This window comes from Pelophylax lessonae, assembly GCF_965119305.1.
Source record: "Pelophylax lessonae genome assembly, chromosome: 13".
Lineage (NCBI taxonomy): Eukaryota > Metazoa > Chordata > Amphibia > Anura > Ranidae > Pelophylax > Pelophylax lessonae.
Genome location: NC_138780.1, coordinates 56,132,887 through 56,145,756, shown reverse-complemented (window position 1 = coordinate 56,145,756; position 12,870 = coordinate 56,132,887). Strand labels below are relative to the sequence as shown.

The 12,870-nt window shown below is 46.0% G+C and overlaps 1 protein-coding gene across 1 annotated transcript in view; it reads right to left on the bottom strand.

Moving 5' to 3' along the window:
* The window catches only part of ZFYVE26 (zinc finger FYVE-type containing 26), a 1,347,068-nt gene that overhangs the window by 552,646 nt on the left and 781,552 nt on the right, over positions 1-12,870 (bottom strand). The window contains exon 25 of the mRNA XM_082275187.1: positions 5,816-5,955. Within this exon, the coding sequence (XP_082131313.1) occupies positions 5,816-5,955 (140 nt within the window). The remainder of the gene's footprint in view (positions 1-5,815; positions 5,956-12,870) is intronic.

Here is a 12,870-nt window from a genome sequence, read left to right as displayed (position 1 = left end):
TGGCACCCAAGTGCATTACTTTACATTTTTCAACATTAAACCTCATCTGCCATGTAGTTGCCCACCCCATTATTTTGTTCAGGTCCGCTTGTAAGGTTTCTACATCCTGCCCATTAGATATTGGCATGCTTAGTTTAGCATCATCCGCAAATACTGAGATTTTACTCGATATCCCCTCCTCTAGATCATTTATGAATAAATTAAACAGGATTGGCCCCAGGACAGAACCCTGGGGGACCCCACTTTCCACACCTACCCAATCTGAGTACTCCCCATTAATCACCACCCTTTGCAACCTCCCCTGGAGCCAGTTCTCTATCCAGGTATTCATCCCATGGTCCATACCTATCTTCCTTAGTTTGAACAGTAAGCGTTTGTTGGGAACGGTGTCAAAGGCCTTTGCAAAGTCCAGATACACCACATCCACAGGCTTACCTTTATCTAGGTGGCAGCTCACTTCATCATAGAAGGTTAATAGATTGGTTTGGCAAGAACGATTTTTCATGAATCCATGCTGATTACTACTAATAATACCGTTTTCAATACTAAAGTCTTGTATGTGGTCCCTTAACATCCCCTCAAAAATCTTGCAGACTACTGATGTTAGGCTGACCGGCCTATAGTAACCCGGGATATATCTCGGTCCCTTTTTAAATATTGGTACAACGTTGGCTTTTTTCCAATCAGCTGGCACCATACCCGTCTCTAAACTATCCTTAAAGATCAAGAATAATGGTCTGGCAGTCACCTGGCTGAGCTCCTTAAGAACACTCGGGTGCAAGCCATCCGGTCCCGGTGATTTATTTATGTTAAGTTTCTCTAGTTTAGTTCTAAGTCTATCTTCGGTTAGCCATGGCGGTATTTCCTGAGGTGTGTTGTTTAGTTTGGCCTTACAAGCTGGGTTAGTGTAGCCCCCCAATTCTTTTGTGAAGACTGAAGAGAAGAAATTTTTTAACACTACCGCCTTTTCCCTGTCCTCTGTGGCCAAAACTCCCTTATCGTCTTTTATGGGGCCAATGTGTTCTGGCCTCGCTTTCTTACTGTTTATATTTTTTGGGGTTCTTTTTACTCTCTTCCGCTATATGTCTCTCGTGTTTTATTTTAGCCGCCCTGATTTCATCTTTACATTTCCTATTACACTCTTTGTAATGCTTGAATGCTGCCAATTACCCCTCAGTCGTGTATTTTTTGAAGGCCTTTCCTTTAGCATTAATATGCATTTTTATGTTGGAGTTTAGCCACCCAGGGTTTAGTTTTGCTCTTTTAAATTTATTTCCCTTTGGAATGCACTGGTCAATCCCTTTGTTAAGTATGCTCTTGAAGCACTCCCATTTTTCCTCCGTGTTCTTTGTTCCCAGGGTTCTATCCCATTTGATATTTTCTAGCATTGAGCACAGTTTTGGGAAATTGGCTCTTTTGAAATTCAGTGTTCTTATATTGCCCTTGTGTTTCCCATTACTATAATTAATACTGAAACTAATTGACCTATGGTCACTGTTTCCTAAGTTGGCCCGTATTTCTATATCCGTGAGCAGGTCTGTATTGTTGGCAATCAGTAGGTCAAGTACCGCATTGTTTGTCGGTGCATTCACCATCTGACCCATGAAATTGGCGATTCCTGCGCATCGCGGAAGAAGCAGGTAGGCTTCCTATGCACGGGGACGGCAGTGGGTGCCTTGTAGCTGCGGCGGGTCTCCGGTTAGGCGCTGTTATCCCTGGGCTCGGAGCGGAGCTCGCTCAGATCGCGGCCATCTTAGTGCGCGGTCGCCACGCCCCCCGTCTCAAGTCTATCTTGATGTGTTCATCAGAACAAATAAGGAGTTCCGCCGTACTCAAGAAAGAACAGGGCTCTCATGGGTGGGTACAAAATCATTGAGGGAGGGCAGAAGTTCAAGAATTAACTATAGGGGGTAATGATATAGAAATATGAGCCTACAATTATTTCTATTTCCAAGGACATCATAAATGATCAGACATCATTTATGAACTTTTGTTACATAGTTACATAGTTAGTGAGGTTGAAAAAAGACATCAGTCCATCCAGTTCAACCTATGATGTGTGTGTGTGTGTTTTCTTTTAACCGTACATTGTATACCCCTGTATGTTGTGGTCTCTAAGGTGCCCATCTAATAGTTTTTTGAAACTATCAATGCTCCCTGCTGATACGACTGCTTGTGGAAGAGAATTCCACATCCTTACCGCTCTTACAGTGAAGAACCCCTTACGCACTTTAAGGTTAAACCGCCTTTCCTCTAGTTTTAGTGAGTGGCCACGTGTCTTATTGTATCTCCTTTCTCTGAATAGTTTGTTCCTTATGCTAGGGTCGCCAGTACAGTATTTGTACATTGATATCATATCCCCCCTCAATCGTCTCTCTTCTCCAGAGAGAATAGGTTCAGTGCTTGTAGCCTTTCCTCATAGCTGATGTCCTCCATTCCCCTAATCATTTTTGTTGCCCTTCTCTGGACTTTCTCCAGTTCCAGCACATCCTTCCTGAGTACCGGTGCCCAGAACTGGACAGCATACTCCAGATGTGGCCGGACCAGAGTCTTGTAGAGTGGGAGAATAATCTATTTCTGGAGTGAATCCCCTTTTTTATACATCCCAGTATTCTGTTGGCTTTGCTTGCGGCGGCTTGGCATTGCATGCCACTGCCAAGCTTGTTGGCTACCAGTACCCCCAAGTCCTTTTCCATCCTAGACTCACCCAGAGGTTCCCCCCTAGTGAGTAGCTTGCTTTCTGGTTTCTGGCCCCCAGGTGCATTACTTTACATTTTTAAACATTAAACCTCATCTGCCATGTAGTTGCCCACCCCGTTATTTTGTTCAGGTCCGCTTGCAAGGTTTCCACATCCTGCATAGAAGATATTGGCAAGCCTAGTTTAGTATCATCTGCAAATACTGAGATTGTACAAGATATCCCCTCCTCTAGATAATTTATGAATAAATTAAACAGGATTGGTCCCAGGACAGAACCCTGGGGGACGCCACTTTCCACACCCGCCCAATCCGAGTACTCCCCATTAATCACCACCCTCTGGAGTCTCCCCTGTAGCCAGTTCTATATCCAGGTACTCACCTTATGGTCCATACCTACCTTCCTTAGTTTGTACAGTAAGCGTTTGTGGGGAACGGTGTCAAAGGCCTTTGCAAAGTCCAGATACACCACATCCACAGGCTTTCCCTTATCTAGGTGGCAGCTCACTTCATCGTAGAAGGTTAATAGATTGGTTTGGCACGAACGATTTTTCATGAATCCATGCTGATTACTACTTATAATACCATTTTCATTACGAACGTCTTGTATGTGGTCCCTTAACTTTCTCCCATCCGCGCTACAGCCTATATATACGGCTGCAGCGCGGACTCGAATTTTCGGGAGGCCGTTTTTAAACGGCCTCCCAGTGACACCCCCCCCCCCACGCGCTCCCGCGAGCGCGCATCGGGGAGAATCTGTGTCGGCCGTGTCCCTTGGACACAGCCGATCACAGATCGTGGTGAATGGCCAATCACAGCGGCCATTCACCACGTGATCGGACCATCCAATGAGAGATGATCTCATATGTAAACATATGAGATCATCTCTCATCGCCGGCGCTCCTTCCTCACACGGAGCCTGCAGTGTGAGGAAGGAGGGGGAACCTCACAGCGCCGGGGACACAGAGACATGTAATCAGGGCACTGATCACCAGTGCCCTGATTACTGCAAGGTAAAAAAACACACAAATTGCCCTCAACAGTGCCCGCCATCAGTGCCCCCCATCAATGCCCACAATCAGTGCCCATAGTGCTGCCAGTCAGTGCCCATCAGTGCCTGCTCATCTAGTGTGTGCACTGATGGTGCTGCCCATCAGTGCTCATCAGTGCCGCCCATCAGTGCTCATCAGTGCCACCCGTCAGTGTCCATCAGTGCCATCCGCCAGTGCCCATCAGTGCCGCCTCTCAGTGCCGCCTCTCAGTGCCCAGCAGTGCCACCTCAGTGCCACCTCTCAGTGCCCAGCAGTGCCACCTCTCAGTGCCCAGCAGTGCCACCTCTCAGTGCCCAGCAGTGCCACCTCTCAGTGCTCATCAGTGCCGCCTATCAGTGCCGCCTATCAGTGCTCATCAGTGCGGCATATTAGTACCTCCTCATCAGTGTCCATAAGTGCCACCTCATCAGTGCCCATAAGTGCCACCTCATCAGTGCCCATCAGTGCAGCCTATCAGTGCCCATCAGTGCAGCCTATCAGTGCCCATCAGTGCAGCCTATCAGTGCCCATCAATGCCGCCTCATCAGCGCACATCAGTGAAGGAGAAAAATTTATTTTCAAAATTTACTCGCAGAAAATAAAAACTTTTTTTTTTTTTCAAAATTTTCTGTCTTTATTCTTTTTTTTTGTAAAAAATAAAAAACCCAGAGATGATTAAATACCACCAAAAGAAAGCTCTATTTGTGTGAAAAAAATGATAAAAATTTCATATGGGTACAGTGTAGCATGACCGCGCAATCGTCAGTCAAAGTGTGACAGTGCTGAAAGCTGAAAATTAGCCTGGATGGGAAGGGTCCCCTCCAAAATTTTGCAGACTACTGATGTTAGGCTGACCGGCCTATAGTTACCCGGGATAACTATATGTTCCTTATGCTAGGGTCGCCAGTGCTAGGGTATTCTTCAGAAGCACTAGGTGGACATTAACTGAAAAGGCAATTTACCATCTGTTCTGTCACCATAATACCCCCCTTGAAGGGTTTCTGAAGAGGTTGTTTTAGTCCGACCACCTGGCTGATGTAAAGAAGTAGGCCCTGGACTCATTGTCATTTTTAACATCTTCTAGGGAGTATTGTAATAGATCTTTCTGTGGAATTGAACAAAGGATGTATGCTCAGCTGGACATGGTTGTAATAAATGCCAACGGAGGGCCTCCAGCTGACCAATATTTTGAGAATTGGCCGTCTAAAAGCGCTTTCCATTGACTGAAAGTTGTAAAATCTTAGGATTACTGAAACCTATTGAAGGGTGTGAAGGGTGGTAAAAAGTAAGACACAGACCCCCTTAGTCTCTCCGTCTCTTGATTTCTGGCTGCACAAAGGGAATGTAAGGGTGTAACTTCATTATCACTTTTCTTTATCTGTAACTTTTTTTTCTGTAATTGTCTCTTTTCATTGGCAACATTCTGTATCTCCAATTTGAAACATCACTGCATTTAAAGTTTTATAATTTATATTTTGTTATATTATTACTTTTAATTGATGTCAGCAAACTATTTATTACTTTCTTCCAACATGTGTTATTCACATATGAGATATGGTCATAATACATGGCACATCAACTAAAAATTACTTTCAAAATGTAAACCAGGTCCTCCAAACTATAGCCTGCTAAGAGAAATTTTTGGGCCCCAGCTATTGTCAGTAACATATCCTTAGACAATACAGACTGAAGATTTATATCAGTTGATCTCTGCTTTTAACCCCCAAATACCACTGATTACCCTGTGATGTAAGGGGAGATTCTAATTGGGAGCCTGATGTAGGGAGGGGACTCTGCTGTAAGGAGAAACAATGATGGCAACCCTGATGTAAGGGGGGGGGGGGTAACCCTGATAGGGATTCTGATGGAGGGAGGGGGGCTTCTGATGTGAAGTTATTTATTGGAATATGTTTAATTGTTCATTTATAAAGCAGACTTTTTTTGGCCTGCGAATATCTTTGAAATATTCAATGTGGCCCTCACACTGAAAAGTTTGGAGACCCCTGGTTTAATCAAAACTTACTGAAAACACAACTATAGTATTCATTTAAATGGTTTCTTGAACATGAAAGTATAGGAACACTTACCATAGTGAATGTCTCATTCTTACAAACCATGCAGGTAACTTCAGTGTCATCTGGAATCCACTGCATTTTGGTTGGAGGTTTTTCTGGAGGTATAAACTCTGGGGAAGGTTTACTTCGCCTTTGTCCTTTATCAGGAGTACCTAAAATAATATGTTACATTACAGTCAACTGTGGTTTAAAAAAAAAAAAAATAAATATATATATATATATATATATATATATATATATATATATATATATATATATATATATATATATATATATATATATATATATAAAGAAAAACATATACAAGCTACTTATATAAAGTGATGTGGCTTGCCATTACACAACCCATCTTCAACACAGTTGTACAGATATCCACTTCCAATCTCCATTAGCTATTAATCAGATTATCCATTTGTTTCTCAGTTAAATGCTAGTACATTCTTTAAACTTTAACACAACATTATGCTAACAAGGCCATGCAACAGAGATCTTCAACACGTTTCACAGATATTATATGCTGCATCCTCAGGAACACAGCTGAAACTATCTACAGTATGGCTGTGAGCTTGACCAAGGTATAGTCACTCCAAAGTGTCCCCTGCACAAGTGTATGAGCAACGGAAGAGGGCCCAAACACGTTGGGCTGACTCCGGGCTTCAATGGTTACCTTATGCAATGTCTGTAGGAGGTGGTCAAGCCTCCCCTCAGCTGTCAAAAGGTGTAGGTTTTGGCTGGATACTGAGGGCTCACAGTCCATTTAGACCAGGCTCTCTCAACCAGGGTTTCACAGAGCCCAAGGGTTGCACGATAATTCACTATTGAGGCTGATGTATATCCGCTTAATGGTGGTTTCTATGTGCATTAACATTGAGTACTGCAAGGGTGCATTAAAACCTGATGCCTCCCCTAAGATTCAGGCTCATAGGATATCACTCTAGAGAGCAGCATTGGATTAGAGGAAAGTGTGCAGCAGGAGAGAAACATCCTGCCTCCATCGTCATGGGTTGTCCATGTGATGCTATCTGGGGAATATGTTTCAGCAAGGTGAGCACATTTTTTAGGTGAATCCATACTGCAGAGTGGCATAGGGAAGCATACTGAATTGTCCTGCACTGATCCCTACCCTTTCTGTCCATCCTAGGTGAATGTATGTGACACCACCTGGGATGGAGGAGAGAGGAGGGCTGGCAGGGATTAGCATGCCAGAACAGGGGTTTAACAGCAGCTTCCCTGCACCACTCTGCTTGTGAAGCAAACTAAACACCACTACAGACTCCCTGTGCTCTGCCCTAGTGCTTCCCCATTGTACTCTGCCCTGGTAACGACAAGCTGTGTTCTCTGCTTTGCCCTGGTGACTCCCATTGTGCTCTGCCCTGGTGACCCCACCCACTGTGCTCTGCCCTTGTGACCCCCCCTCTCCATGATCTGCCCTGGTGACCCTCCTAATTTCAGTCGCAGATGAAATTCATGTGTTCTTATTTCAAGTTTGACCAAGAATTGAGCAACTGTGCAGAAAAAAGCAAGCCCAAGTTTCAGATTAAGAAGGTACAATATGTTTTAATATTTATTCCATTATTTAATGCTATTTTCAAAAAAGATTAGAGGGAGCTTCCTAGGTGACCGTGTAGCTTCCTAGGGGACCGTGTAGCTCGTGCCCTTACGCTCCCTCTGCTGAAGTCTTGTAAGACGAAACCGGTCAGTGCACGAGCTACACGGTCACCTAGGAAGCAGGGCGCCAGGTGGGAGGCTCGGTACATTCTGTGGACTTACGGTTAATGACGAGTATGACGGAGGTCTGGTAGGCTCCCTAATGCGGCTGTTACTGTCTTCAGTTATGCATATGATTCTACGCTGTTTTTACTCTGTCTTGTTGTAAGTGCAATTGTGAAGGGGGGTTGGGCTCAATAAATGTGTGCATTAGCAATACTGCTCTATGTGCTCTTTATGTTTCCTCCCATGCACTACATCTGAGTGTTACATGTCCGGGTGAGCAGCCTTATGCATCAGAGAGTGTACATCTGAGACGGTGGTACGGATTCTAGAGATTGGGAACCTGTTTGTCTTTGGGCTGTTTATTTGCCAGTCTTCTGGTAAGTGCGATTCCCTGGGGAGAGGTTTCACATGGTGAGGTGAAGGGATTGATTCCTGTTCAGCTCTAACACTGGTGTTACTTCCCGCTATGGACTTTAGCATTATCATAATATATATGGGCTCTATGGACCCTGTTTCTTTCGCATGTTTCCTTCACATTTTTTTCATGTTTAGTCATGACATTTCTCAGCGCTGCTTGTGTATATGACCCTTATTCTAGTAGGAGGTAGTATGCACCTTTTAATATATACTGTAAGTACAGATTCAGGGATTAGCGTGGAGGGTTGATCGTGGTGGGCCAACATAACCAGTAAGTGTCGGTTACGATCCCCTGCTAAAAAAAAAAAAAAAAAAAAAAAAAAAAGTTTTTATATACATCCAGCCTGGTAATTTCAGTCAGGTGGAGGTGCAACTCACGCTTAGTAGCCTGCATCAAATCAAAATAACTAAAAGTAGGAGAAACAGGACTAAGGTATTAAATATGGTTTGGGGGCGTGGTCTGGTCGCGCTGGAAGATGGCCGCGTAAGAGAAGAGCTCCCGCCGCCACGAGCCTGCAACCAGCCTGACAGGAGACATCCAGCCTTGCACGGTCCCGGTAAGGATGGCATCATCAGCCCGCTCCACCTCAGCCACCCGCTCACGTTCCCCGAGGGACACAGGCTCTTAGATCAGCCCCAGTATCCCAGAATTGTTCCGCACTCAGGCCTTCAATATGGCGCTGACAGGCCGCGGCTCCCCGCCTGCCACCAATCCCTCTCCATCCACCCGCTCTTATGCAGCGATGACTTCGGGGGGACCCTGAGCCTGACACACAGCCATCCATAGCACATAGACAGCTGTGCATGGACGATTTAAAAATCATTACTGCAGACATTAAGGACACACTGGGGGCGGCCATTTCTGATCTGCGGGCTGACATACACTCCCTCACCGGCCACACTCCCTCACCAGCCGGGATCAGGAGGTAGAGAAAATCACCGCCCACCAGGACTTTGCCATCCGTGACTTATACTGCAAAACAGATATCCATACCATGCAACTGAGAGATACGCAGCGTCATTTGGAAGACTTGGATAACAGGGGCAGACACCCTTACCTCCGTGTTAGGGGCTTGCCAGAAACGGTAGAAGGGGACCTATCCCCCAGTATAATATCCCTATTCAATTGACTCCTGGACCGGCCTCCACAATCCCCTATAGACTTGGAGCGTATACATAGGGCTCTGCGCCCGAGGGGCAGGGAAGGGGACTCGCCCAGGGATGTGGTATGTTGCCTTGTTGATTACCGCCTGAAGGAAGATATCTTGCGCAAGGCCAGGAACAGACAACAGATTGAATGGGATGGCGCCCTTGTCCAGATATACCAAGAACTCTCCGGTATCACCCTTCAACGCCGCAGGGAACTTAGACTGTTACTTGATGTTCTTCGGGCTAAGGGCATTACTTACAAGTGGAAGTTCCCATTCTGCCTTTCAGCCTCCACACAAGGCCGCACTGCCCTCCTTAGGGTTCCGGAAGACCTCCCCCATTTCTGCTCCACTTTGGTTATTCAATATATGGACCTCCCCAATTGGTATGCGGAATACCTGAATGCTCCCGGCCAGGGGAAAGTCCCCGAAGGGGACCCCATGGAGGCCCAGGGCGCTCGGGCCAGACATCACCACTCGCCCTCTGGAACCAGACAGGCCCATATGCCTGCCAGTCTCAATGCTTTCCACAGCCCCACTAAGCCTCCACAACTCCGAAGAGCCAGAAGAGGGGATTAATTTGGCCCTTCTTCCATCCATTACTTGCTAACAATGTTCTCCCGCAGCATACACCTGGATCTGGGCCCGCACCCTGCTTACTGCAGTCCCCTGTTTCCACTTATTTCTGTTTTTTGTTTGTTTGTTTCTCTTGTCTTTTTTATTACTCTTTGCAGCGTAGCCGTGAACTCATGGATCCGTTTGCTGATACCACATTGCTGATTGACTGCATTGGGCCTTCAGCCATGCTTTACGTCTACGCTTGCCCACCGGTCTTTGGAGTGGTAACGTACCCCCTGGCCCTTTGCTGACTTGCTTCTTGCTTTGCCCATATTTTGTTTTGATTGGTTTAGTTGTGTTTCAAAAATGTTTTATTTTTTTATTTTTTTTACGTGAATTTCATCACTTTTGCTGAGTGGCTCTGTATCTCTTGGTGGCTTGGTAGCATACATCCTGAACTTGTCTGCTGCTGTTGCCACGTCTCCATCACAATACCTTTTGGCCCTCTGAGGAAAAAAGGCAAAGCCTCTGCTCACACTCTATAGCCATACATACCTGTTATGCTCACTGTTGTCATGGGCTCCCCGAGGTTGGAACTATTCTATCCTTCCTATTTTTGCCCTCCCTCCGGAACTCCTCCCCATCACCTGAGCGGCCCATGTGATGATGTCCTGCTTCACGAGTTCTGGAAGATGTAATGTGTTATATTGAGTTCCCCAATTATCCCTCCTCATTTGTGTTTGTTTTTATCCTTCATGAAGGGTTGGGCCTGTTTTGTTGACCCCATTCTCCTGTGCTCCCCGGGGATACCCACATTAGACATACTACCTTCACCCTTTACTTGGGTCTCGATTATAGGCCTTGAGTAGCGCGAGCTGCCCCGTGGCCTGTCATGCCTTCGTATGTCCCCTTTCCTCAGTATTATACACCCTCTTCTCACCCCTGGGACGAATGAATCCCTTAACATCACGGGGAGCACAGTCAATGACTCTTAGATATACTGTGAACTGTTCTGTACTGCTATTTTTGATTTATGCACACCACTGTCAGTTCTGGGACACTACACTACACCTCCATTTTCTCTCTTATTGATAGATTGGGGTGCCATGCATATTCCTCCTGTTATATACACTACTGTTTATGTTGTGGTTACCCCCTTTGATTGGCTGTTACACAGCTAGGGCTTCCCCAATAAGACATTGTGTCTCCACATTTACCTTAGCCCCCACCGGCCTGTAAATACTGCCCACGTCCCTATGACACATTGCTACCATGGCGTATTTGTCTGCCACATGTGTGTCTCCTTATACCTCCCCTCTATTTAGATGCCCCTTACCAGAAGTGTCCTTTGGTCTCCTATATCCCTCATTAGTTCATTTTGGCTCATGGCCGGGCTCTCCTGTCCACCGCTCACTACCAGTCTCCTCTTCCGGTTAGACCTACTCCAACCCCCTATTAGTGGTTACTTTTTCCTCTCATTGACATATCCCACGTACCAGTTTTCTCTACCACTACTCCCACAGGTTCCTCTAAACCACATTACACGTGTCAGTCGGGCCTGACTTGGTAGTGGTTTCTTCCAATACCATACTCCCTTCCCCCCCTCCCCTCACCCTATACTTTTCCCCTATCCTTACCTCTCTTTCCCTTCCCCACTCCCGTTTCCTCCCCCCTTTTTGTTTTTTTTTTTTCAGTCCCCTCTCTCCCCCTTGAGGTTCCCCGGCAGTCGCCCACATGTACCATACACTCAAATTGTACTCTTGAAAATACTCCAGAAAAACGCTCCAAACTCTTTATCACCCTCCGTAGGCCGAAGGTGGATATTGTTTTCCTACAGGAAACCCATTTTCGCACTGATAGTATTCAGAAACTCCAGACCAAGCAATTCCCCATGGCATTCCACACGACTTCTGTTGAATCTAAATCCAAAGTGGTCTCCATTTTATTCTCCAACCATTGCCCTTTTGTGGTTCAAGAATCCTTGGCCGACAAAGAAGGCAGGTTTATCTTTATCAATGGCACCCTTCATGGCCAACCACTCACATTGGCTACCAACTATCGACCAATATCTCTCCTCAACGTGGACGTAAAACTCTATGCTAAAGTCCCGGCCAATCATCTTCTCCCCATCATCCCCAGTGTGATCTCTCTCGACCAGGTAGGTTTTGTCCTTGGACGTGAGGCTAGGGATAATGCTATTAAAGCCCTTCACCACTGGCTATCGGCTTCTCGAACACCTGGCTTCTTCCTATTCCTCGATGCGGAGAAGGCATTTGACAGGGTGGCTTGGGACTTCATGTCTGAAACGCTCATAGCCCTGGGGATCTCCGACCAGTTTTTACAGAGTATTTCTGTCTTGTATTCTACCCCTACGGCTAGGGTCCGGATCAACGGCTCCCTGTCGGATGCCTTCTCCATGTCGAATGGGACGAGACGGGGTTGTCCCCTCTCACCACTAATCTTTATCATCATGCTAGAGCCATTACTCCGTCAACTGCAGGCTAACCCGGACATTAAGGGTATCTCTTTGGCTGGTAAGACTTATAAATTAGCGGCATATGCCGATGACATACTTTTATTCCTCACTGTTCCGCTAAACACCATCCCAAACCTTCTTTCGAACCTAAAAGCATTCCAAGAGCTTTCCAACTTAAAAATTAACTACGCCAAGTCGCGAGCCCTTAATATCTCCCTCCCTTCTCCGCTGTCGCAACTCTGCCAATCCAACTTTCCCTTCCAATGGGAGTCTCAGGCGATCACTTATTTGGGCATACAGTTGCCTCAGAAGCTTTCTGAATTATAACCGAAAAACGATCTGGTGATGATACAAACGGACAAAACTGACCTACAGGCTCGGTCGCAGGGCCCATTTTCCTGGTTTGGCAAAATTGCCATTATCAAGATGAACATCCTCCCCAGGCTGCTGTATGTCCTCCAAGCCATTCCTATCCAACTTCCACCCTCTTTCTTTCGGTCACACAAGCGCTTATGCTCCGATTTCATCTGGCATTCTAAAAAGCCCAGGCTTAATTGGGATACTCTCACTTGCTTGATGTTAGATTACAGAAATCCACTAACGTAGCCCAACATTTCAATTCAGAACATGATGGTGACCTGTCTTTAATATCGGTACAAGTGATCGAACGTGTAATCACTCCATTGAGAGGGGGTGATGTGTTTCGCCTTTTATGTAAGAGGGAAGTTTTCTGGATCCATAGACTCCAGACCCGA